A 20,457-nucleotide genomic window follows, 5' to 3' on the forward strand; every position below is an offset into this window, starting at 1 on the left:
TTCATTAGATTTTAGAAATGAAAACGTACACACAGGAACATGTGTGTCACAATCTGTAGACACACACACACACACACACACATACACACTTATTATGATGAGCGGTTGACGTGTTACAGTCGAGGTGATCTTCCTCAGTGTTTCCCGCCACAGCCTAATTCGTCTGGGCCTCTCTGGTTCTTTAAACAGCTGAAGGAAAAGCTGTTTTTGGGAGCCGGTTGTCCGTCTCAGGTGGAATAAAGTTTCTTCAGTGCTTTACTCTTCATATCTATACAGCCAATGTGTTTATGATTACATTGTGTACAAGAGCACAAAGGTCTTCATAGATCTAGCCTCTTCATTTTTCACCAGATTGATGCATTTAGCATGGCCCTGATCCCCCCCCGGGGGTCCGAGGTGCACCCACCATAGTCTCACAAAGTGCTGCTGGAAACAGTTCCTGAAGTACTCTGTGCAGAACGTGTATATAAACACTGCAGAGAGTCTGTCTCTGTCAGGTTCAGTGCTTTGGAAGATGCAAGAAAAGACTGAACAGCAGTTGTTTCCTGTTACATCATGAAGTCGTTTTTTTTTTTACATTTTAACTCAAGTGAAGGCGGCCTCCAGCTCGCTGGGTTTGCCTTCTCTTTGCCTGCACTTTCTCCACCTGTAACTCCTCTCTCTCTCCATTACAGCGTCCAACGGGGCTTCAGGTTTCTTGTAAAACCACTAAAGCAAACACGCTGGTTCCCTCCTCCCAGCCTGAATAGATACACTGTTCACTGCCTTAATCAATCTGTGTGTGTGTGTGTGTGTGTGTGTGCGTATCAGAGGAATGTAAAACCACTGGGCTGAGTGCAGAATGAAGGAAGGACAACTGGTCAGGGAATATAAAGAATCTGGGATCAAAGGAAACTCACTGTACTGGACTCTGTCTCTCAGGCTCAGTCTCACTCTCAGGTTTCCATTTGACTGTTAACCAAACTTCAAGTGATTTAGAAGAAGTTTAGCAACTTTTGAAATGTAAAAACTGCAAAGATGAAGTGTTCATTAGAAGTGTTTCCATCAGAATCAGGAGAAAATCCAAAGTCTTCAATATATGATTTAAATTGTTCTATTCAGACTGTTGTTGCACTTGATTTCTGTCATATTGAGACAGAAAATAGTGAAAGAGTACAACAGTCTACCAATTACTGTCACAAGTAAATAAACAGCACTGACGCCTGAGCAGAACTCAATTATTCAAGATGGTCCAAATCTAATGTCGTATAGAAGTGTCATCCTTCTCTCATCATCTCTCCTGCTTACTGTCTTTTCTGTCTCTTTGTCATGTAACCTCCAGTTTAGCCCATGTGTGCTAAAGTATCTTTCATTTAGAGGTGGAGTCCAACATGAACAACATTTTAGATGTTGATGTTAGATGTTAGTTCTGTTGTAGATTTCTGTGTTTGTGTTTTTCTCCTCTCACTGGTGTTTGTGACTGTAAACTATATAACATCTAAGAATGCTTTTTTTGATTGTTGCTTATTTAGTTATGAATACTTAATGTTAGAGAGAAATAATTAGCATTTGATACCAGGTTTTCAGGGGGTTTAATAAAACAGGGCTCAATGCTACAAAGACATTTCACAGGTTTTGATCTGAACAACCCAAATTAAAAATGGAGAAAGCTGAAGTGAAATGGAGAGAAGCAGCGGTTACTGAATAATAAACAGCATGAATCACAGCAGCAAGATGTTCTGCAAAGTGTTATGACGGCTAGACGTCATTAGTGCCCGCAGATATCAACAGCTGGCTGGTTAATGAAGACAATCAGCAAACAGTGTGCTTTCAATTAACAGCAAAGAAGCTAAAACAAGAGTACATGTTAACAAACACTGGATACATAAGTGCAAAATTGCAATTCTCACACATATTCCAAGGATGGATTGAATTTTCATCAAATATCTCAATGATAATGCCATAAATTCATTGAGAGGCAATTAAAGGAGCATGTGAATGTATTTTTAGACCATAACTTGCAGCTGCTGCTGCAGACAAACCTCTAAATTTAGCAGCATCTGACTGGTAGCTGCTGGTGATTTCCCACCCTCCACCTTGTTTCAACTGATTTTTAAACAAGTGATTTTCCACCGTCCCAGTGAGAGCGAAGCCTTGGAGAGTTGAGCCGGCATTGCCGGTGGAAAATAGAACTAATGAGTCCAACATGTATTGTACGTACGAGCCAGGTCATCAGGGAAAGGGAAAGAGAGAGAGAAAAAGCTGCTGTGGTTTGTGTCCTGACTCGCTCACTCTTCAGAGATGAGTCACAGCTACCAGCAACAGTTCATTAAGAAGAGGACCATAGAAAGAAAACCTCAGGGTATCCCCATGTTTCAGAAAGCTGCACTAAGAAAAACTTCTCACAAGATAAAATGTTTTACAGAAAAATGTGTTGCTCACTCGGAAATGTCCTAAATAAATCATTAGGCTTCTCCATGTGAGGTGGACTGCGGCTGGATTTGAGCTGTCAACAGCACCTCAGGAAGCTTTCACTGTGCTGGATACTGACATGTAACCAGAAAGAAAATCTGGACTCAAAATACTGAACCTTTTTTAAACTACCTTGTGTCTGATTGAGCAGAAAAAGCTCTGGAAATATATTACGGCAAAGACAAAATCAAACAGTACACACATGGACACCAATGTGTAGTCCACAAGTCAATACCCCCGCCATTGCCTGCTGCCCGATTGGCAAATGCACACTACCCTTACGTCCGGCCTTGCAAGTAGTGGATCCACACCCAAGCCAATCCTTTGGGCTAAGCCCAACCAGGCCGCATGGACGTAAGCCCTGCCACAAGCACTCATTTCCAAGTTTCCTTTCCAGGCCTCTCTCCAGGAAGGGGCTGTGATATCCATAATCTGGGCAAGGTAGGTTGATTGTCACTCCATAGGTTCTTGAATCACTCTTAAATCAATTTTCCACCGGGAACTGTTGCCCCAGACAACACAGCTTCCAGGGTCATTGGGGTATGCAAACAACTACACCGCTTAAAAGTGGCAACCAGTGCAGGTGAAGCTCTCAATTTACCGGTCAACCAACTTTCCACCCCATCCCTATGGTCATGACATTTGGGTAATAACTGAAAGAATGAGATCACGGATACAAGCAGATGAGTTTCCTTCACAGGTGTCTGGACTGAACCTTAGAGAGTGGGTGAGGAGTTCAAACATCCGCAAGGAACTCTGAGTAGAACCGCTGCTCCTTCATGTTGGAAGAAGCAAGCTAAGATTGTTCTGGCATATGATCAGGGTGCCTCTTGGACGCTTCCCTGAAGAGGTATTTTGGGCAAATCCGACTGGGAGGAGACCCCACGCCAGACCAAGAACACGTTGGAGGGATTACATATCCTATGTGAACTGGGAAGGTCTCAGGAGGTCCCCAAAGAGGAGCTGGAGGATGCAGCTGGGGGGACAGATGTTTGAGTTACCTTGCTAAGGTTGCTTGGCTGACCCAGGTCCAGATAGGTGGGGAATAATGGACAAATGGATGGACTCTGAGTTGGGAGTTTGGGCTGATGCTTCACATGTTATATCAATGAGGGTTTCCTAAATATTAGAAACACCCCTCAGTATAATGTAACCCAATCCAACAACACCAGAACCTACAATCTCCAAAATGAGCATTAAGTTAACACTGAACATAATAATCTTCATGAAGGGAGGATTTCTTCTGTATTACACTGCATTAGTTTTACCTCACAGTTTTACTACAAGTGTAACATTCATTGTAATTGACAGGAAGAATATCTATTTGTGGACTTCAGAGTACACAAACAGAAAGACACTCCAGCCAATTCCAATATGAGTAGCAGCTAACAAGAACACAAGCATCAAAGCAGCGGATGCGAGTCCTGCTGGGAGACGCATCCTGAGTGTTTGACAGTAATGAAGATCCCTGGAGCCTCTGTAAAGCCTGGCTCAAGGGGGCAGCTCAGTGTGCGTTTGCATGTTTTCCTTGTCCTTAATTGGTGTTGAGCGATCAATAAAGTGAGTCCAGCATCATCGCTGCAGGACTTCCCACCCCCTCACCCGTTCTCCTCCCCCCTCATGCCCCCCCCCCCCCCCCATAAAAACCCCCACCTGCTCTCACTCACCTCCTCTCAACTCCTCTCTCACCACTATGTGACCGGTTTGTTAAACGTTGGGTTCTTCTCACAGTGCTTCAAAATCGTAAAATGTGTACGCTGGGGCTCAGAAATGACTCGCAGAAGCAGATTATATCCCCTCACTTATATGAGTGAATATATGAATGATGCCTATGTGTCATCTAAGAATACGGCACCACAGGATGAAAATGGCTTTGAAAGTAAAACTGAAGCCTTCAGGATTTGGGAGTTGCAGCAGTCGAGATGTTCTTTACAGCTCTGCCACCTCTCCTTCTGTTCCTCTCAGTCTCGAGATAAAAGGCTCATTTGTTTGACCCCCAGTGGGACACTCTGAGCCCACTCACCTCCTCCCTCCTCATCATAACAACTCTGTAAAATCTAATTAGTTTGGACCCTGTTGACAATCCAGACAGCAGCCTACTCGCTGTCCATGTGTGCCAAATGGAAGCAAATGAAAGAGAGTGTAAAATGTTTGACATGTAACAAAAGGTCATTGTAAGATATTTGTAATATATTTGCGCCTGATAATTATGATCATTTAAAATGTTAAGCGTGGTTATCAGAAATGCACACCCAGTCAGATGTGAAATTCACATTTTCAATTTACATGTGTATTTGTTCTTTTGTTGTAAGAACAGGAACTATTGCAAATATGAATTTAGCTTTGATATTCTATGTCATAGGTCACTAACAGGCGGACCGCGGTCCGAGTCCGGACTCAGAAGCTGTCCTATACGGACCCGGACCTATAATCAATAAATTAAAAAGGGATTTTAAATTTTGACGGGGCGCTTCTATTTTAACCGGCGCAGCTTTTCTAGTCTTTGCAGGAAACTCACAGAACAATTGCATACGAGTTAAGCCAGCCCACGTGACGCTACTCAGCCAATCAAATCTGTGCATTCCAGGCGATAAACACTGCGACTCTGAATACAGACAGACGAGAGAGGTGAGAGGCGAGAGACTGATGATAAGACGAGTGAACGACACAGGGAGAGAAGACGGAGAGACGAGTGAACGACACAGGGAGAGAAGACACATTATTTATTGTGAAATTGGTCGAGACTGTGAAGTCAAGATGTGAAACAGTTAACAAAGAAAAACAAACTCAAGCTGCTGCTACACTTTATTTTGTTTTTCTAAAATTAAGAACTTTATTTTAAGAGGCACAATTTTTCAAAAGCTATTTTATTTATTTTCTCTATTTTATATTTAAATGCAGCCCTTCTTTTAGTTAATGAGAGAAGAACATTATACACATCTACAGTATTATATATCTGTAGAGTTCAATGTTAACTGACAATAAATATTGTCAAAATGTTTTTGAATGGTACTTTCTTTATTTGATTTGACAGTCAGTTGTTGATGACATGCAGACGTTGATACAACTACTAGGCTACTTCAATATATATCACACTGAATCACAACGCAGGTTTGACATTATGATGTTTCCGACCTTTGCTTGAGGACATTTTCTCTAACTGGACCTCTTGCCATGCTCTATGCCAATGTCAGAATGTGCAAATGCTTTACAGTGTTTTCATTTGTTATTTCAGTTCTAGTCTTTGGAATATATTCAGGGCTGGTACTTTTTAAGGCTCAGAGTAAGGCTGCAGGAAATGTAGAAAATACGCACACTCTATTGGGCGTCTGACTCGAAAAACCCTGACTTAACTGAACAAAAAGTAAAAAACAACCTGTCTAACCTTCCAGAAGGCTTTTTGTCAGTTTCCTTCAGTCATACCTGTCGCTTATAACAGCTCACACAGCTGGTACTTAGTCTGACTGGCAGAGTTTTACATCAGTAATCACAGTATTTGTGCTCGAGTGAAAGAGACACAGCGTGACAGTAAAAGGGAGAGAAATTAAGAGAGATTTCAACCTGAGACTTGTCTTGCAGACTTACTTTGGTTTCACCAGGTTTTTTAAAATAAGGGTTAGCCATATTGGCTGGTAACAGACCATCATTTGGAGTCCTTGTTTAGGTTACCTTCCTGTTCTACTGTAAACATGTAGCATCTCCGAAACCTCTGAGAAGACCCACCAACAAACAACAGGCAAACCTCAAGCCTGTTAGTGTGTGTGTGTGTATTCATTACATGAGAGCTCTGCAGTGTGTTTTGCTAAAGAAGAGCCATTCATCCATGTGGTTCTGTGGTAAAGGCCGGTGTGTTAGGGCTCGTCTGCAGACAGCCATCCAGCAGCATTTTCCATTTTAAGAAGCCATACCTTCTGTCAGTTCACTGATGACAGTACCAAGGCTGCTGAACCCTGCAGCTCTACAGGAGGTCATCAAGTGTGTGTGATGTGAAACTGAACGGGATTCTTAGCCACCCTTCAGCCAACATGCTGATGTTAAGTAGATGATAATGGTTATCATGTTTGCCGTCTTAGTTTGACTTGTTAGCATGCCAACTTGCTAAATTAGCAGTAAACACAAAGTACAGCTGAGGCTGGTATGAATGTCGTTAGTTCTGTAGGTATTTGGTTGAACCTGATGATGGTTCTAGATGAAAAGTCAGAGGATCCCTTTCGGTTATTTGATCATGTGATATGATCGAAAGCTCCAGAACAGCTACAAATCGTACCATGGTGGTGAGATTGCATTGACAACTGCTGTTTCCAAGGTCAAAAGTGAACTTTCAATCTCTTCTTTTAAGACAACATAGATGAGATGTTTCTCTGTTAAATTTACATAAAAATTACAATATCATGATAATCTGTGTACCACTATATTTTCTCCATATCCCCCACCTCGACTAGGCACCATGGGATCCCACCCAGGGAGAAACAGTACTTAAGTAGGTCTAACTTACCAACTCCAGCTGGTCCATGAGTTTGACCAGGAACTTTCGGCACTCTGGTGTTTTACTGTCCAGCTTCATGCCTGTCTGCATAGCATAGAGCCGGCCTGCAGGAGGAGACGGGGAGAGATGAAAGGTGAAGAGAATTAAACATCTTTTTACTGCTCAGTAAAGTCCATCCCTCTACAGCCTCGTTCAAAGCTCCAGCCGAGTCATATGGAAGACTCATCACACAAAGTCCTGATGAATCTTTCACAACAAAGCAGCTGAGGTTTCCTTCTCCGCTGCAACGGATCAAACACAAAAGCACACTGGACCAGGACGAAAAGGTCGAAAAGATTTCCACCTGAGCCACCACAGGCCTGATCGTACTCTGTCAGAACTCCAACTCCCACAATCCCTCATCTGTCAATTAGTTCTGCAGTCAGATTCTTCACTTCACATGATGCAACGCCTTAAACCTTCCAGCTAGATGGCCTGAGCAGCAGCAGAGATCCTGCAGGGACATCTGTCTGTCTGTCTCCTTGACTGTCTGTCTGTCTCCTTGACTGTCTGTCTGTCTGTCTTGTTGCCTGCCTGTCTGTCTGTCTGATTGACAAAATGCAATTCTTTACAAATACTTGAAAATGCTCCAATTTGTCTGTTTCCAACATGCAGTCCCTTGTCCATGTTACCACTTCAAAAAGGCTTGATTAAAGGGGGGCTTTGTGATGTCCTTCTATTTCTGTGAGGACAAACTGGAGTTTTACAACCTTGAGAGGACCTTTTTGGAAGCGGAGGACATTTCCTCTGGTCTGTTTGAGGGTTAAGACTTGTTTTAGGGGTTGAGGTGATTAATTAAGCAAGTCTCGCCTAATGTCAGCTGGGATCGGCTCCAGCCCACCGTGACCCTCTAAAGGATGAGCGGTTATCGATAATGGATGGATGGGGGGGTTTGGAATGGAACGCATTATGTCAGTGAGGGTCCTCACAAGTGTAGAGGTACAAACGTGTGAAAACCTTTTTGTCTGGTCGAGGATTATGTCGTTCAACCATGTAAGAGAGATCTATTACACACATATAGAAAAAAGCTGCACAGTAAAATTATATTAATTCAATAATCAATATTGTACAAACACACACACACACACACACACACACAGGTGAGTTTGAGTAGGCAAAGGATAATCACAATATACCCAGCTGCCTGTACTACTGATAAACAGGTCTCATCCCGTGTGTGTGTGTGTGTGTGTGTGTGTGTGTGTGTGTGTGTGTGTGTGAGAACAGGCAGAATGTGTTTTGAACAAATCCAAGTCAGCGCTGCAATATCAATCTGAGGGAAACTGCCTTGGATGTTCGCTTCCTTGCAGTCAGTGAAGATGCTGGATTAGATTACCTCAACAGATTACTTGTGACAGCCGAAGCAAACTGCACGACAATAACGGACACGGCTCAAAGCAGAATTACTTTGCTTTCATGACATATAACATTAAGCTACAGAAGTTTGGGTTTACAGTTTGAAAACAGCATTTACGTGTTTATTTATTGGATTTCATGAAGACATCTACTGGGATCTCTTGATGCATGCTGGGTGGAATTTACCAATAAAAATAACCACTAAACTGAAGAAAATGTCAGTATCTGTTGACTTTTCAGAGGTGGAAAGTGGAACTGAAACAGCTGAAGTTGTACTGAAACAATAAGAAGAGAAAAAAACTTAATTAACTTAATCATTCAATTATTATTTCAGCTACTTTTACAGCCAGGTTTGTCATGTGGAGTCTGTTACCAGGCAACAAGCCACATTTTGTTGTACTGCACACTGCGTACGGTAAGCCCTCTGTTTCCACCTCCTGTTTAGTGTTTGAGTCACAGCTCAGTGTCACTGTCCTGCACAGCATCAACAGAACAATGTCCCATTTCACAGGGCAGGACGGTGGGGAGTCACCGCCAAGCCGCCAAGGCCTGCAGCAGTCAATATTTCCAAAAAACACCAGCGCGACACACATGTAAGCATGTACTCATGTGGAAGCCACAGAGGCAGTAAACCAGAGCACAGATAGACAAACAGCCAGCAAGTCCTCAGCCACTGAAGCAGCCAGTCAGCCAGCCATCAAGTGACAAAGACACCCTTTGTGCTGTTACACCCATACAGCACAACACTGTGTTCACAGACAATGAGCTGCAACACAGAGGGCTTTGACAGCAGAGAGGATGTAAGGCCACAGAAAGTGAACAAGACCGGCTTGCCCCCTCTCAGACTTACAGATGTGTTGCCCCACAGCTGGAGCCCCCTGGTGGGCATGAAAGGTACGGTGTGTTTACATTAGTCACTCCTCACTAAAATGAATTAGTAAATCCCTCACCAGTGCATTCCATACTTCATCAAACACTTTGAAAAGTCATCTTTTGAAACCTGCAGTGTTGACGGTGTTCCTCTTGATGTATTCCTGTCCTCAGCTGAAAGGTGTGTCATGTGACTCCTGTGTTCCTGGTGCAACATTCAATAGTGGAGGTGCCTCCAGTAACATCAGAAAAAATAAAAACCTTTTTTATGATTTAAAATATTAGGCTTATTAAGCAGGCGGTGTCGCTACATCACTCAGCAAAGGCAACGTGTCTAACGAGAGAGGCTGCTGTTAAAACTGCTCTGATAGTAACAGCAGCAGCTGACTGATCGATCAAGCGATCGATCACACTGCATTAGGCTGATGTCAAACTGATTACATTTCATTAAAAAGAAAACAGTGTTTCAGTCTGATTGGTAGGTTATAATACTAGTTATACTCAAGTACTATTTAAAGGTGGTCTCAGACCTGGCTACTGCAGATGGACAGGTTTCCATGGTAACACATCAAACTTATTTAGACCAAACAGAGTTTCCTGATGAGATTAAGCCTCGTTTAACAGGTAAGTTTGCTTTGTGAAACACCACAAACAAAATACCCACCACATAAGACACGGCTCTACAGTGCCTCCAGTGGGCACATGTAATATACGTAGAGAACAATAACAGTCTGTCATCTTGGGATGGATGCAGCTGGTTCTGCAGCAGGTCATTTGACTCGAGAAATGTGAGGTGATTATTTTGTATGAATATTTCTTGAGGTAAGCAGGCAATGTTTCTACTGGAGGAAACAGCACACGTTTGTAAGTGGTGAAAATGGCCATGATGACCTTTCAGGCTGTTACTGAGATTAAAGGCTCTTTGGTGGAGCGTTCCACTCCGCTGCACCTCTTTTCTGCCTGTCATGCACATAACTAGAGTAAAAAAATGTTACTTCCTATTCCATTTTATATATCATTCATCACTCTAAAACAATGAGCTGCAGATGAAGGACTGCTGCTGCTGCTGCCAATGCACACAGAGAGAAAGTAGAGTGTGCTCTGACGCTGGTAAGGAACGATATAAAAGCCTGACAGCCTGATCCCATAAACTTATTTTCAGCCAACACATAATTCACCAAAAAACACACTCAATCAATCCCATTGTTTACAGTAATTTATACTGATTTCTCAAAATGAAGGCAGTAATGATTCATTAGAGCTGCTGAGGCGCTACATGTAGTAACTGCTGTGGCTTCATGTGTCCAGGCCGGGGAGTTGAACCCAAACTGTGACAATGCTATTGGTCAGGAAATCTGAACTCCTTCAGATTTGTTCTCACAGTGGCAGCTGTCACCCAGTGGGGCCAGAATTAACAGTAGTATAAAGTGTGCTGGCAGAGGGCCGCAGCCTGGACGCAACTTTGACGTTGGTCATGAAGAATCTGTGCCAATCTGAATCTGGGCCAGCGTAGTCTCTCTGTCACATAAAGGACAAGGAGGTTATTATGGAGGATGGCTGCCTCTCTCAGACACTCAAACTGACGAGGCAGGACCACAGAGTTAAATCACTGTGGTTTATCACACAATGTATTATCTGCATGAACCACGTTGAGTCTGAATATCATCAGTAAAACACTGACACAGCGGGTCAAAACCTGGTTCTGTCATGAGGACTAGAAACCAAATGCATGAGAATAACACGAGGAAGTCCACAGCACCTGTTGAGCCGTTAGCTTTCAGACCTCAGTGACCACATGAAGCCAACAGGAGCAGGAGCTCGTCCTCTGAACGTTGACTACAGCCGTCACTTTTTATTTGAACTGTTCAAAGTGGGAAAAGTATTGATCGACAATGATGTCTCCAAATTAAAAGTGAAAGTGAATTCAAATGAAGTGCAACAGGGAATTAGTAAAACGGTTCAGTAAACGACTGTTGTTCTCTTACTTGAACCTGACAACAGCGAGCCGAGTTGAACAGATAATCTTCATCAAATGATTATAAACAGTGACATACAAATGCATTTAAAATAAAAATAAACAGGCCTCTGCAGGGTACCTGTGTTCAGCCTCGGCTCTACGGCTCATTTATAATGTCAATGATCCAATCTGTGTGAAACAGCGATTGAACCGCAGCCAAATACTGTCGACCAGGGAGCTGCTGGTGATTTACGCCGCTTCATTACAGCAAAACAAATCATGGCTTTGACTCAACCCGCTATGGATCGGCCTGTTCTGGGTGGAGGTGAGCTAAAATATTGGCCTGCATTAGCAAGCTAATTTAGATCGACCTGCTGATGAAGGGCTGAGGCCGACGGGGCCGACAGAAAGAACAGAAAGACGATCAGGTCCAGCTTTGTGGACTGAATGGTTTCTAATGGCCAGAGATCAGTGAAGACTACCTAATAAACTTGTTTTCAGTGTTTGCTCACTTCATAACAAATACAGAAAACAACTATGTCATCTCTCCACTGTCTGTAATAAATAATAAATAAATCACATAACACATAGCGCATGCTCCGTCAGAGATGACCAGCGTCTGTCAGATATCCAACCTCTTCCATCCAACCTCTGGTTGGTTTGTAACCATCTGTTCAGCCAATTAGTGATATTCTTACATTTGTTTTGGGAAAAGTGATGGTGAAAGGCAACACGAGGAACAGTTCACACACAGCTTTTCTATTTCATCTTATTTTTCTCCCAATGATTCAGCCGTGCCCATCGTCTTCAGGCTCCAAACAGTCACCAACTTCTTTCTGAGGCACTCACACTCTAACACACACAGCCTTACTCAGTTAGGCAAGTTCAGCCTCCTGCCCTCATGATAACATATGGCCTCTCTCTGTCGCACACACACACACACACACACACACAGCCACAGCTAGGCTCTGAGGCCCAGACACATGGTGCTGCTGACCTCCAGTGGTCTGGCTGGATCACTGGTCCACTTCAGCATACAGCAAACACTGTGGCTGCATGTCACACAGTCCAGGTCCGTCCTGCACCCGGCAAAGGTTCCCACTGCACACCGACAGGACCGCCTGCTCTTTAAATCACCTCAATACTGAGTCCGACACACTTCTGCAGGTAAAAAGACTGCAGTACACCTGTGTTCCGCCTCCTTGAAGCCCTGTCAATCACTTCTATCACAGAACACTGGACATCAATGAGAAAAGCTGTTCATGCTTCGAGATAAAGTTAAACCGCTTATCTGCTGTGAACTGAGCCAACAGTGTTTCCCATTAAGACAGCCCAACTGATCAGCAGCTGCATTTTGTAGCGAGGCAAAAACTCACAACATCCACATTAATTGACTACAGCTGATAAAATCTCCAGCATTGATGCTGTCCTTGAATTTCGGAGATAAGTGGGCACGCTGGGCTCACAGTGATGGGACATTCGACATTTTAAAGGTCAGCTGGTGTCCTCTGCATCAAACCTTCCACCATACACCAACACTCCTTTGGCTTGTGCAACTTTTAATATTGTTCTATGAGTGTTGGGGATGCTATAATTTACTAATGAAAGTGATTTTAATTTAGTATAATCAGGGAGTAGAAAAAGAGGCTCTTAGTCCAGTGAGCTGTGTGCAAAACCATTCATGTCTTTAGTCCACTGAAATATAAAACACAACTGGCAGTTCAGCCAACTGCTCTTGTTGACTGTCAGAGGAAAGTGTGTGGGGTTTCATTTTATAACAGTGTCATTAGCTGACCACCACTGACCCGGGAGCTGTCAGAAGAAAAACACATATTTGTGCTCTCTATGTAATAATTCATGCACAAGGATTACTTAATTATTGCAAGTCTCATTAAGCCAAAGCTCTGTCTCTCGCTGTAAAATAGAAAATACAATATACAGTAGCTGTGTTAACGGCTGCCTCTGCCCACAGGACAGCGTCTGAACATAAGGCTTTTTATCCAGACCGGCTCGAACGCTCGTGTCAGAGTTTAGCGTACAAAGTATTCATAAAACACTCTGCAAAGCTAAGTTCATAAGTCAAAAATGCATCCAATCGCTGGCCGCTTTGGAAGAAGATGGCCACGTGCTGCACTGTGCTCTTACAGCTGGGTTCTGTCTGTTTCATTACGTCAACATAATAAACCCAGACCCTGCTCGCTACAGGACGGTACTCCTGTTCAGGGTTTGGACAGAGTCTACCACATCATGGCAGAAATGACCACCAACCCATTAAATTTGATCTATTGGACCTATGAAACTGGAAAGTGTCCAACCATCAATCTGGAGGGCATATCCTCTCCAAACATTGAAATGAAATGGTTCAACGATGCCAAGAACACGTTCTTATTTACAGCCACGAACCAAAAACCTCAAAGTAAACAAACCCCCTCTCACTGTGTGTTTGCTGTTAACCTTGAGGAAATGACCCGTCACAAGTAAATGTGGAAATCTCCAGCCTGCCAAGTTCTCTTCACTTTATATGCTGGCAATCTTTAAGTGTCTAATGTTTTATCAATAAAACTGGCAAAATGTGAAAAAGAAAAGAAACTGCACAGCTTGATGATGGCCTATTTCACCACCAACAGATTTTACAAAATGTGTTGAAGCACGCCGTTAATACTCACAAACAAGATGCATCTGAGAAACAAAGCGCCTTGTTCACCTCAGAAAACGAAAGAATATCAGTAACACACTGTCACTTTGGCTACACACCACACATACATCACCAATCTCATCTCAATTTACCTCCCAGCTGGATCTCTGCCTCTCCCTCACCCTCAGTCATCTGTAGCCAATCAGGGATCAGTAATGAGCCATGCTGAGTCTCTGATTGGACGCGTTTCCACAGCAAGGCTGAATGAAGCTTTCCAGGGACATCAAAAACTCGGCGGTTTACAGGGGCTTCTGAGAGACGAGGTCATCAAAAACATCTCATCTGTCATCCACAGGGACTGACTACAGCTTTTATAGCTTTGATTGATCAAGTTTTTCCAATCCAAGTCCTTTAATATTGGAGGCGATCTGATACACAGCAGCAGAAGGCAGTGTGAAAGCTCCTTATCTTTATACTGAGTGTTCTGGTTCAAAACTATTGAATTTATCAGCTTAAATTACTGATATGATATGAATGAAGTTTATCTGGGAGGTTCCGACTCCTGAAATGGACGTGAAGCGATCAGCTCGAGAGAAGAGGTCTCACTCTGTTGGAGTTGTTGGAACTACAGAAACAGAGAGTCTGGACTTCAGATTTCACTGGTGCATCCACATTTGTTGTAAAGGAGAGCAGCACTGCAGCACTAGCAGAGTACAGTAAAGACAGGATCTGCATTTGATCAGCTGTACTTTAGTCGACACTGATCCTTTAAAATATGGAAGATCAGCTCGGGACAGCTCTAGTATTTTTCTTTGGTTTCAAGGTACAGACGTGTACATGTACACTAGCCTGATCCCAGACCATTCATGCTGCTGGCGTCAGAATGACTCACATCCTTTGTGTCCTGGTTTGTTATTTGCAGGTAACCCCCCCCCCCCCCCCCCCCCGTCTTTTTGTGCCTCTTTTACTGTATTTTTATCATTTCAAGACCTAAACCTGCATGCTTCTCTGAGGTTTTATTGATTTAACAAGCGCACTGGTAGGTGGCGGTGACTCTCACAGCAGGGAGCTACAGAGAACAGCTGAGGGATAACATCCCCGCAATTTCTGCAACGATGATGATGATGACGACAATGATGATGACAGAGAACAGAGCCCCTGGGACTTCAAAGCTCTCGCAACGTCTATACAAGCACAAAACATCACAGCGGTGTCAATGCACTGTAAAGCACTAAAGTTATGCAGCACAGTGGGGTGTTGAGTAAGGAGGTGTAGTAGTCACTGAGTCTTAGTGTGATTACATTACATTTTATTTCTCGTGATGAAGTACTAGCAGTAGCCATACTTGTTGGGTGTAAAGGTGTGGCTGTAACTAGAACTATAATGCAGACTGTTCAGAAGTTGTACTTGTAGAAAATAAATAACAGCTTCTGGTTCAGACAAAAGACAAACTGATCAATTATCTTAAACTTTGCTTGTGACTAACTGTGCTAACTGTGTAACTAGCCGTGCTTGATAAAGGGCGACCGGGGGAACTGAAAATGTGACGAGCACTTGCTGAAGGAGGATGCAGCATGATACACTATGAAAACAGATTACAATATCTAGATATTAATAATGCAAGCCTATCCTGTCCAACCTGCTGGTAAAATGGTGAGAAGAGTTCATTTTGAGATAAACCAGCTGGTTTCTAGTCCTGCCTATGACACCAAAACATAACGGACTTCTTATAACTGGAAGTCAAAATGCCAAACACTGATGAAGTAAAGAATTCTTACTTTTGCAGTAAGAAAAGCTTCCCCTCTGCTGCCAGAAGATATCATCTCTGTCCGCACGGCAGACACATGCGTTTCATCTGACAGGTTTTCTGTTTTTTCTGCCTTTCTATACCTCTTCATGTGCATCTGGCATCAGGCAGCTCCCCCATGTCACAGCTCAACTAGGTCAGATGCAGACCCCTGCTGCTCTGAAGTCTGCGCACTCTATACCATCAATCAGAAGTCATCTCAGATAGTTTGCCCTACTTCATGACAAACTAGGCTGTGCTTTAGGCTACTTAATACACCGAACATGTCATGCCGGCGGAGCGGCCGGAGCCGAGACATACACTATATTGCCAAAAGTATTCACTCACCCATCCAAATAATTTAAATCAGGTGTTCCAATCACTTCCATGGCCACAGGTGTATAAAATCATGCACCAAGGTATGCAGACTGTTTCTACAAACGTTTGTGAAAGAATGGGTCGCTCTCAGGAGCTCAGTGAATTCCAGCGTGGGACTGTGATAGGATGCCACCTGTGCAACAAGTCCAGTCGTGAAATTTCCTCGCTCCTAAATATTCCACAGTCAACTGTTAGTGGTATTATAACAACTCAGCCACGAAGTGGTAGGCCACGTAAAATGACGGAGCGGGGTCAGCGGATGCTGAGGCGCATACTGCGCAGAGGTCGCCAACTTTCTGCAGAGTCAATCGCTACAGACCTCCAAACTTCATGTGGCCTTCAGATTAGCTCAAGAACAGTGCGTAGAGAGCTTCATGGAATGGGTTTCCATGGCCGAGCAGCTGCATCCAAGCCATACATCACCAAGTGCGATGCAAAGCGTCGGATGCAGTGGTGTAAAGCACGCCACCACTGGAGTCTAGAGCAGTGGAGACGCCTTCTCTGGAGTGACGAATCGCGCTTCACCATCTGGCGATCTGATGGAGGAGTCTGGGTTTGGCGGTTGCCAGGAGAACGGTACTTGTCTGACTGCATTGTGCCAAGTGTAAAGTTTGGTGGAGGGGGGATTATGGTGTGGGGTTGTTTTTCAGGAGCTGGGCTTGGACCCTTAGTTCCAGTGAAAGGAACTCTGAATGCTTCAGCATACCAAGAGATTTTGGACAATTCCATGCTCCCAACTTTGTGGGAACAGTTTGGGGATGGCCCCTTCCTGTTCCAGCATGACTGTGCACCAGTGCACAAAACAAGGTCCACAAAGACATGGATGAGAGAGTTTGGTGTGGATGAACTTGACTGGCCTGCACAGAGTCAGGCCTTCTCGTCCAACATCAGCGTGTGACCTCACAAATGTGCTTCTGGAAGAATGGTCAAAAATTCCCATAAACACACTCCTAAACCTTGTGGAAAGCCTTCCCAGAAGAGTTGAAGCTGTTATAGCTGCAAAGGGTGAACTGATGTCATATTAAACCCTATGGATTAAGAATGGGATGTCACTTAAGTTCATATGCGAGTCAAGGCAGGTGAGCCAATACTTTTGGCAATATAGTGTAGCTACAACAACCAGTTATGACTGGCCAGTGAGCCCAGTCCCACGCAGCACGCTCTCTTGATAACAGGCACACATATCTTTTTATGACGTTAGCAGAGGTGGTCTTGACCCAACGTAAGGCGGTCCATGATAGAGATGTTATAAAACACTATTTATCACTCTGCCAAGCAAAATCCTGCCCATTTTAAACACCTTTAATTAGGCAAAGGTCTTGTACAAGTCCATACCTATCTGTGGCTCTCAAACCCAAGTTCCTACTGAAGACATACATCTCGGCTCACAAAAGAAAGAAAAGGATCACAAATATATAGTGTAAATACAAATATATTGTTGTTTTTATCAAAAATGATTCAAACAGAGGAAATACTGCATTTGTTGGGGACTATTTTCAGCAGCGGATTAATTAAAATAATCAAAATCAACTACAGGGTGTGTGTTCAGGGGAGAGATAATCTATGTCACAGATAATACTTGTTTATGGGATCAATTCATATAATATAATACGGATAATAAGGGAAATATAGACTATCACAACACCTGTTCTTTAACATTTAAGAAGTTTTTTGTTCAATGAAAGAAATACAGAATGATTTGGTGTCAGCACTGAAACTCAGGGACCACAACAGCACTAGTGTCATAAAATTCAAAGCGATATCCAGACGAATTGGACGACTTCTAGCAGCGATAGAATCCCAGATTTAACTACAATTACCATGAAAAGACTCATCGGTCACTGTGTAATAGTGCTGATTCTCTAACACATCATGAGGTGATTTTGCAGGGCCGTGGGGTGGAGCTCATTCTTTAGAGCTGACTATGGAGACTCATGACTCTGTTAACACACACACACACACACACAAAGCCAACGAGAAACAAGCTGGACGAGATATCAGTCAGACGCTGGTACATTCTGGCCATGAATGTCTACTGACTCTGGACCTGTAGGGCAGATGGCCAAGTGTGATTAACTGCTGAACTTGTCGGTGCAGGAAGTAACAAATTAAACTACTTCTGCTCAGTTTAGCAGGACATCAGCAGAGCAGGTGAAGCCTCACGAAACCCCCACGGAGTCCCCACAGAGTCAAATGTCTGCCTCACTGTGAGCTAGCAGGGAAATCCCCACAGAAGTACCGCTATCGTGACGTTAAGGAAACGTTAGCCGGCTAATGAAGTTTGAACTGTCAAAGCTAATGTTACCGGCTCGTGATTAGCCGCCGTTAGAGAGCAGCTCGGTGGCTCGTTAATGATTTCAAACACTCGTTGTCTGAAACCAGATTTTGTATACAGTCCCGGTTTAAACAAAACTTAGAGGCTAAGCTAACACACTCTCAGCTGTCGGCGGAGGTAAACAAAGCTGGGATGCTAACAGTAGCTACGGCTAACATTAGCCAGCACACAGACTTACAGTAGTAAGCCACGACCGGGTCCCGCTTCTCGTGTTCCTGAGCGGTCCGCAGGTGGTGCTGGATGGCTTTGAGCTGAGGCGGTAAAGCCATGACTGTTCAAAAAACCTCCAGGAGACAAAAACACATCAATGACAGGAGAGCTTCTTGTTGTTGTTAGCAAGTGCTGCCCTCACTTCCGTGTGTATATCCAATAGGAGCGGCCGCCTACGCGGGACAGGTGACGTCAGGCGCCCCTCCTGGACTCATGACAGTGGATCCAGTAAAACTGTTGGAGAGGTTTAAACTGGATATTCAATGTATATATAATATAATATATAATATATGTTAAATATGGATGAAGTTCAGCATTTTATAAGATTAAAGATTAGAAAAGAATCCATCTACAGGATAAGGACATCATTCTGATTTTTGAAGGAAACAAGGTGGATGAAGTTTACATTTTCTAAGTGAAACTGCTTTTATTAATGAGGAAATTCTCCAAACCAAACTTTGGATCTTGATGTGACACCAAACTCAGTGAACAACACATAACGTATAATTTAAATTAATGTATGTTTTATTTATCTATTAATTGGATCTTTTTTCTTGGCTATGTGATGTGTGTGTACATATAATGTATTTATGCCTACAGATTGTTCTGCTAATGACAAATAAAAGGATACATGACAGTCATGAAAATAAGAACCTATTTTTAATTTACTCATTATATTTGGTGAATTTCTTCAATTTGGAAATTACATTACAGCCTTTTAAGCTCATCAATAATATATCAATATCAGTCTGGTTGATAACTGTGCCCATTTCACTTCTGATCTTCCTTTTTTGTATTTAATGTATAAGACTAATATTGTGTCGATCTTTCTGTATTTTTCTATATTATGATAATGACACCGTGGATGTCTTGGTTCTGTCACTCTTGTTCAATGTTTGACATGTTCCAATAAAAAAGACGTTTTTAACTTAACTTTCTGTGAAGTTCAGTTGTACATAATAACAGGTAAGGCAGCAACATTTCATTAATTTAATTGCTCAACCTGCAGTGCCCGCAATTAATGCATTCTTTTATTTAGTCATAAAAAGATCAATTAAAAACAGACAGTGACTGGAAAAGTTGGTAAAGATTCCTAGAAATATTCTTTGGAGTCATTTTCAAGCAAACTATCTGATAATAATGACGTAAAAGAATTGAGAGCGACTGCTTTGTGGAGAGAATGCTGGTGCCGATCCTGACAGAAAGTGACTCATCACCTCATCACACGAAGACGGTAATCGAGTTCTGATCAGACGAAGCACACTTGGAGTCAGACAGAAGTGGACTCAGGATTAGATCCATGTAAAAGTTCCACTCAGGTTTGAGGTCAAAGTAAAACCACGAGCCCTCCAATTGAGTTTGCAGTCAGGCATACAAACCAAAACATATTCACAATAAACAAAATGAAGACAAACTGTACGAGGCAGATCACAACAAGCACTACAAATTGAACAAAATTGCATTTCCCAGAAAGAGGGGGGGCTTGGAGCAGAGGGGTCATCTGTTACAGTTAGGGGAGTTTACGGCCCGTGGTAAAACTGAGAACTTAGATCTTTGGTTTAGCTTGTGGTTGAGTGAACCTGTGACCTGAGAGGCACAACAAAGGAGAGACTATAACAGTTTGACGTTCTCGTGTTTTGACTTTGGTAAGGCCTGTCTGCTGGGTGCCAGTGTTCTCTTTGGTCCAAACCATAGTGGAAAACTTTGTTGTGTTTGTATGTGGTGCGTTCAGGTTCACACTGCCCAGTTTCTAGTGAACCATGGCTTGGAAACAAAAGTCACATGATTGAGCAGTTGTGGTTCTGGGTTTGGGAGGGGAGTTACAGAGAAAATTCATGGGCTGATGGATAGACGAGGACTCTGCTCCAAGCCCACCCACCACCTTGGTGATTCATTGTAGAACTTTCTGGCTCCCACCGTACCAGACTTCATCCCTTCCTTCGTTAATAGGATC

The 20,457-nt window shown here is 43.1% G+C and overlaps 1 protein-coding gene across 3 annotated transcripts in view; it reads right to left on the bottom strand.

The window, feature by feature from the left end:
• vta1 (vesicle (multivesicular body) trafficking 1) overlaps positions 1–18,636 on the bottom strand; it is a 46,075-nt gene extending 27,439 nt beyond the window's left edge. For all 3 annotated transcript variants that reach the window (XM_070925556.1, XM_070925557.1, XM_070925555.1), the window contains exons 1-2: positions 18,472–18,636; positions 6,947–7,041 (exon numbers count right to left, since the gene is read on the bottom strand). In XM_070925556.1, coding sequence (XP_070781657.1) covers positions 6,947–7,041; positions 18,472–18,562 — 186 coding nt within the window. In that variant the 5' untranslated portion in view covers positions 18,563–18,636. The remainder of the gene's footprint in view (positions 1–6,946; positions 7,042–18,471) is intronic.
• Positions 18,637–20,457: the final 1,821 nt, after the last annotated feature.

The sequence above is a fragment of the Enoplosus armatus genome, chromosome 19 (assembly GCF_043641665.1).
Source record: "Enoplosus armatus isolate fEnoArm2 chromosome 19, fEnoArm2.hap1, whole genome shotgun sequence".
NCBI classification, from domain to species: domain Eukaryota; kingdom Metazoa; phylum Chordata; class Actinopteri; order Centrarchiformes; family Enoplosidae; genus Enoplosus; species Enoplosus armatus.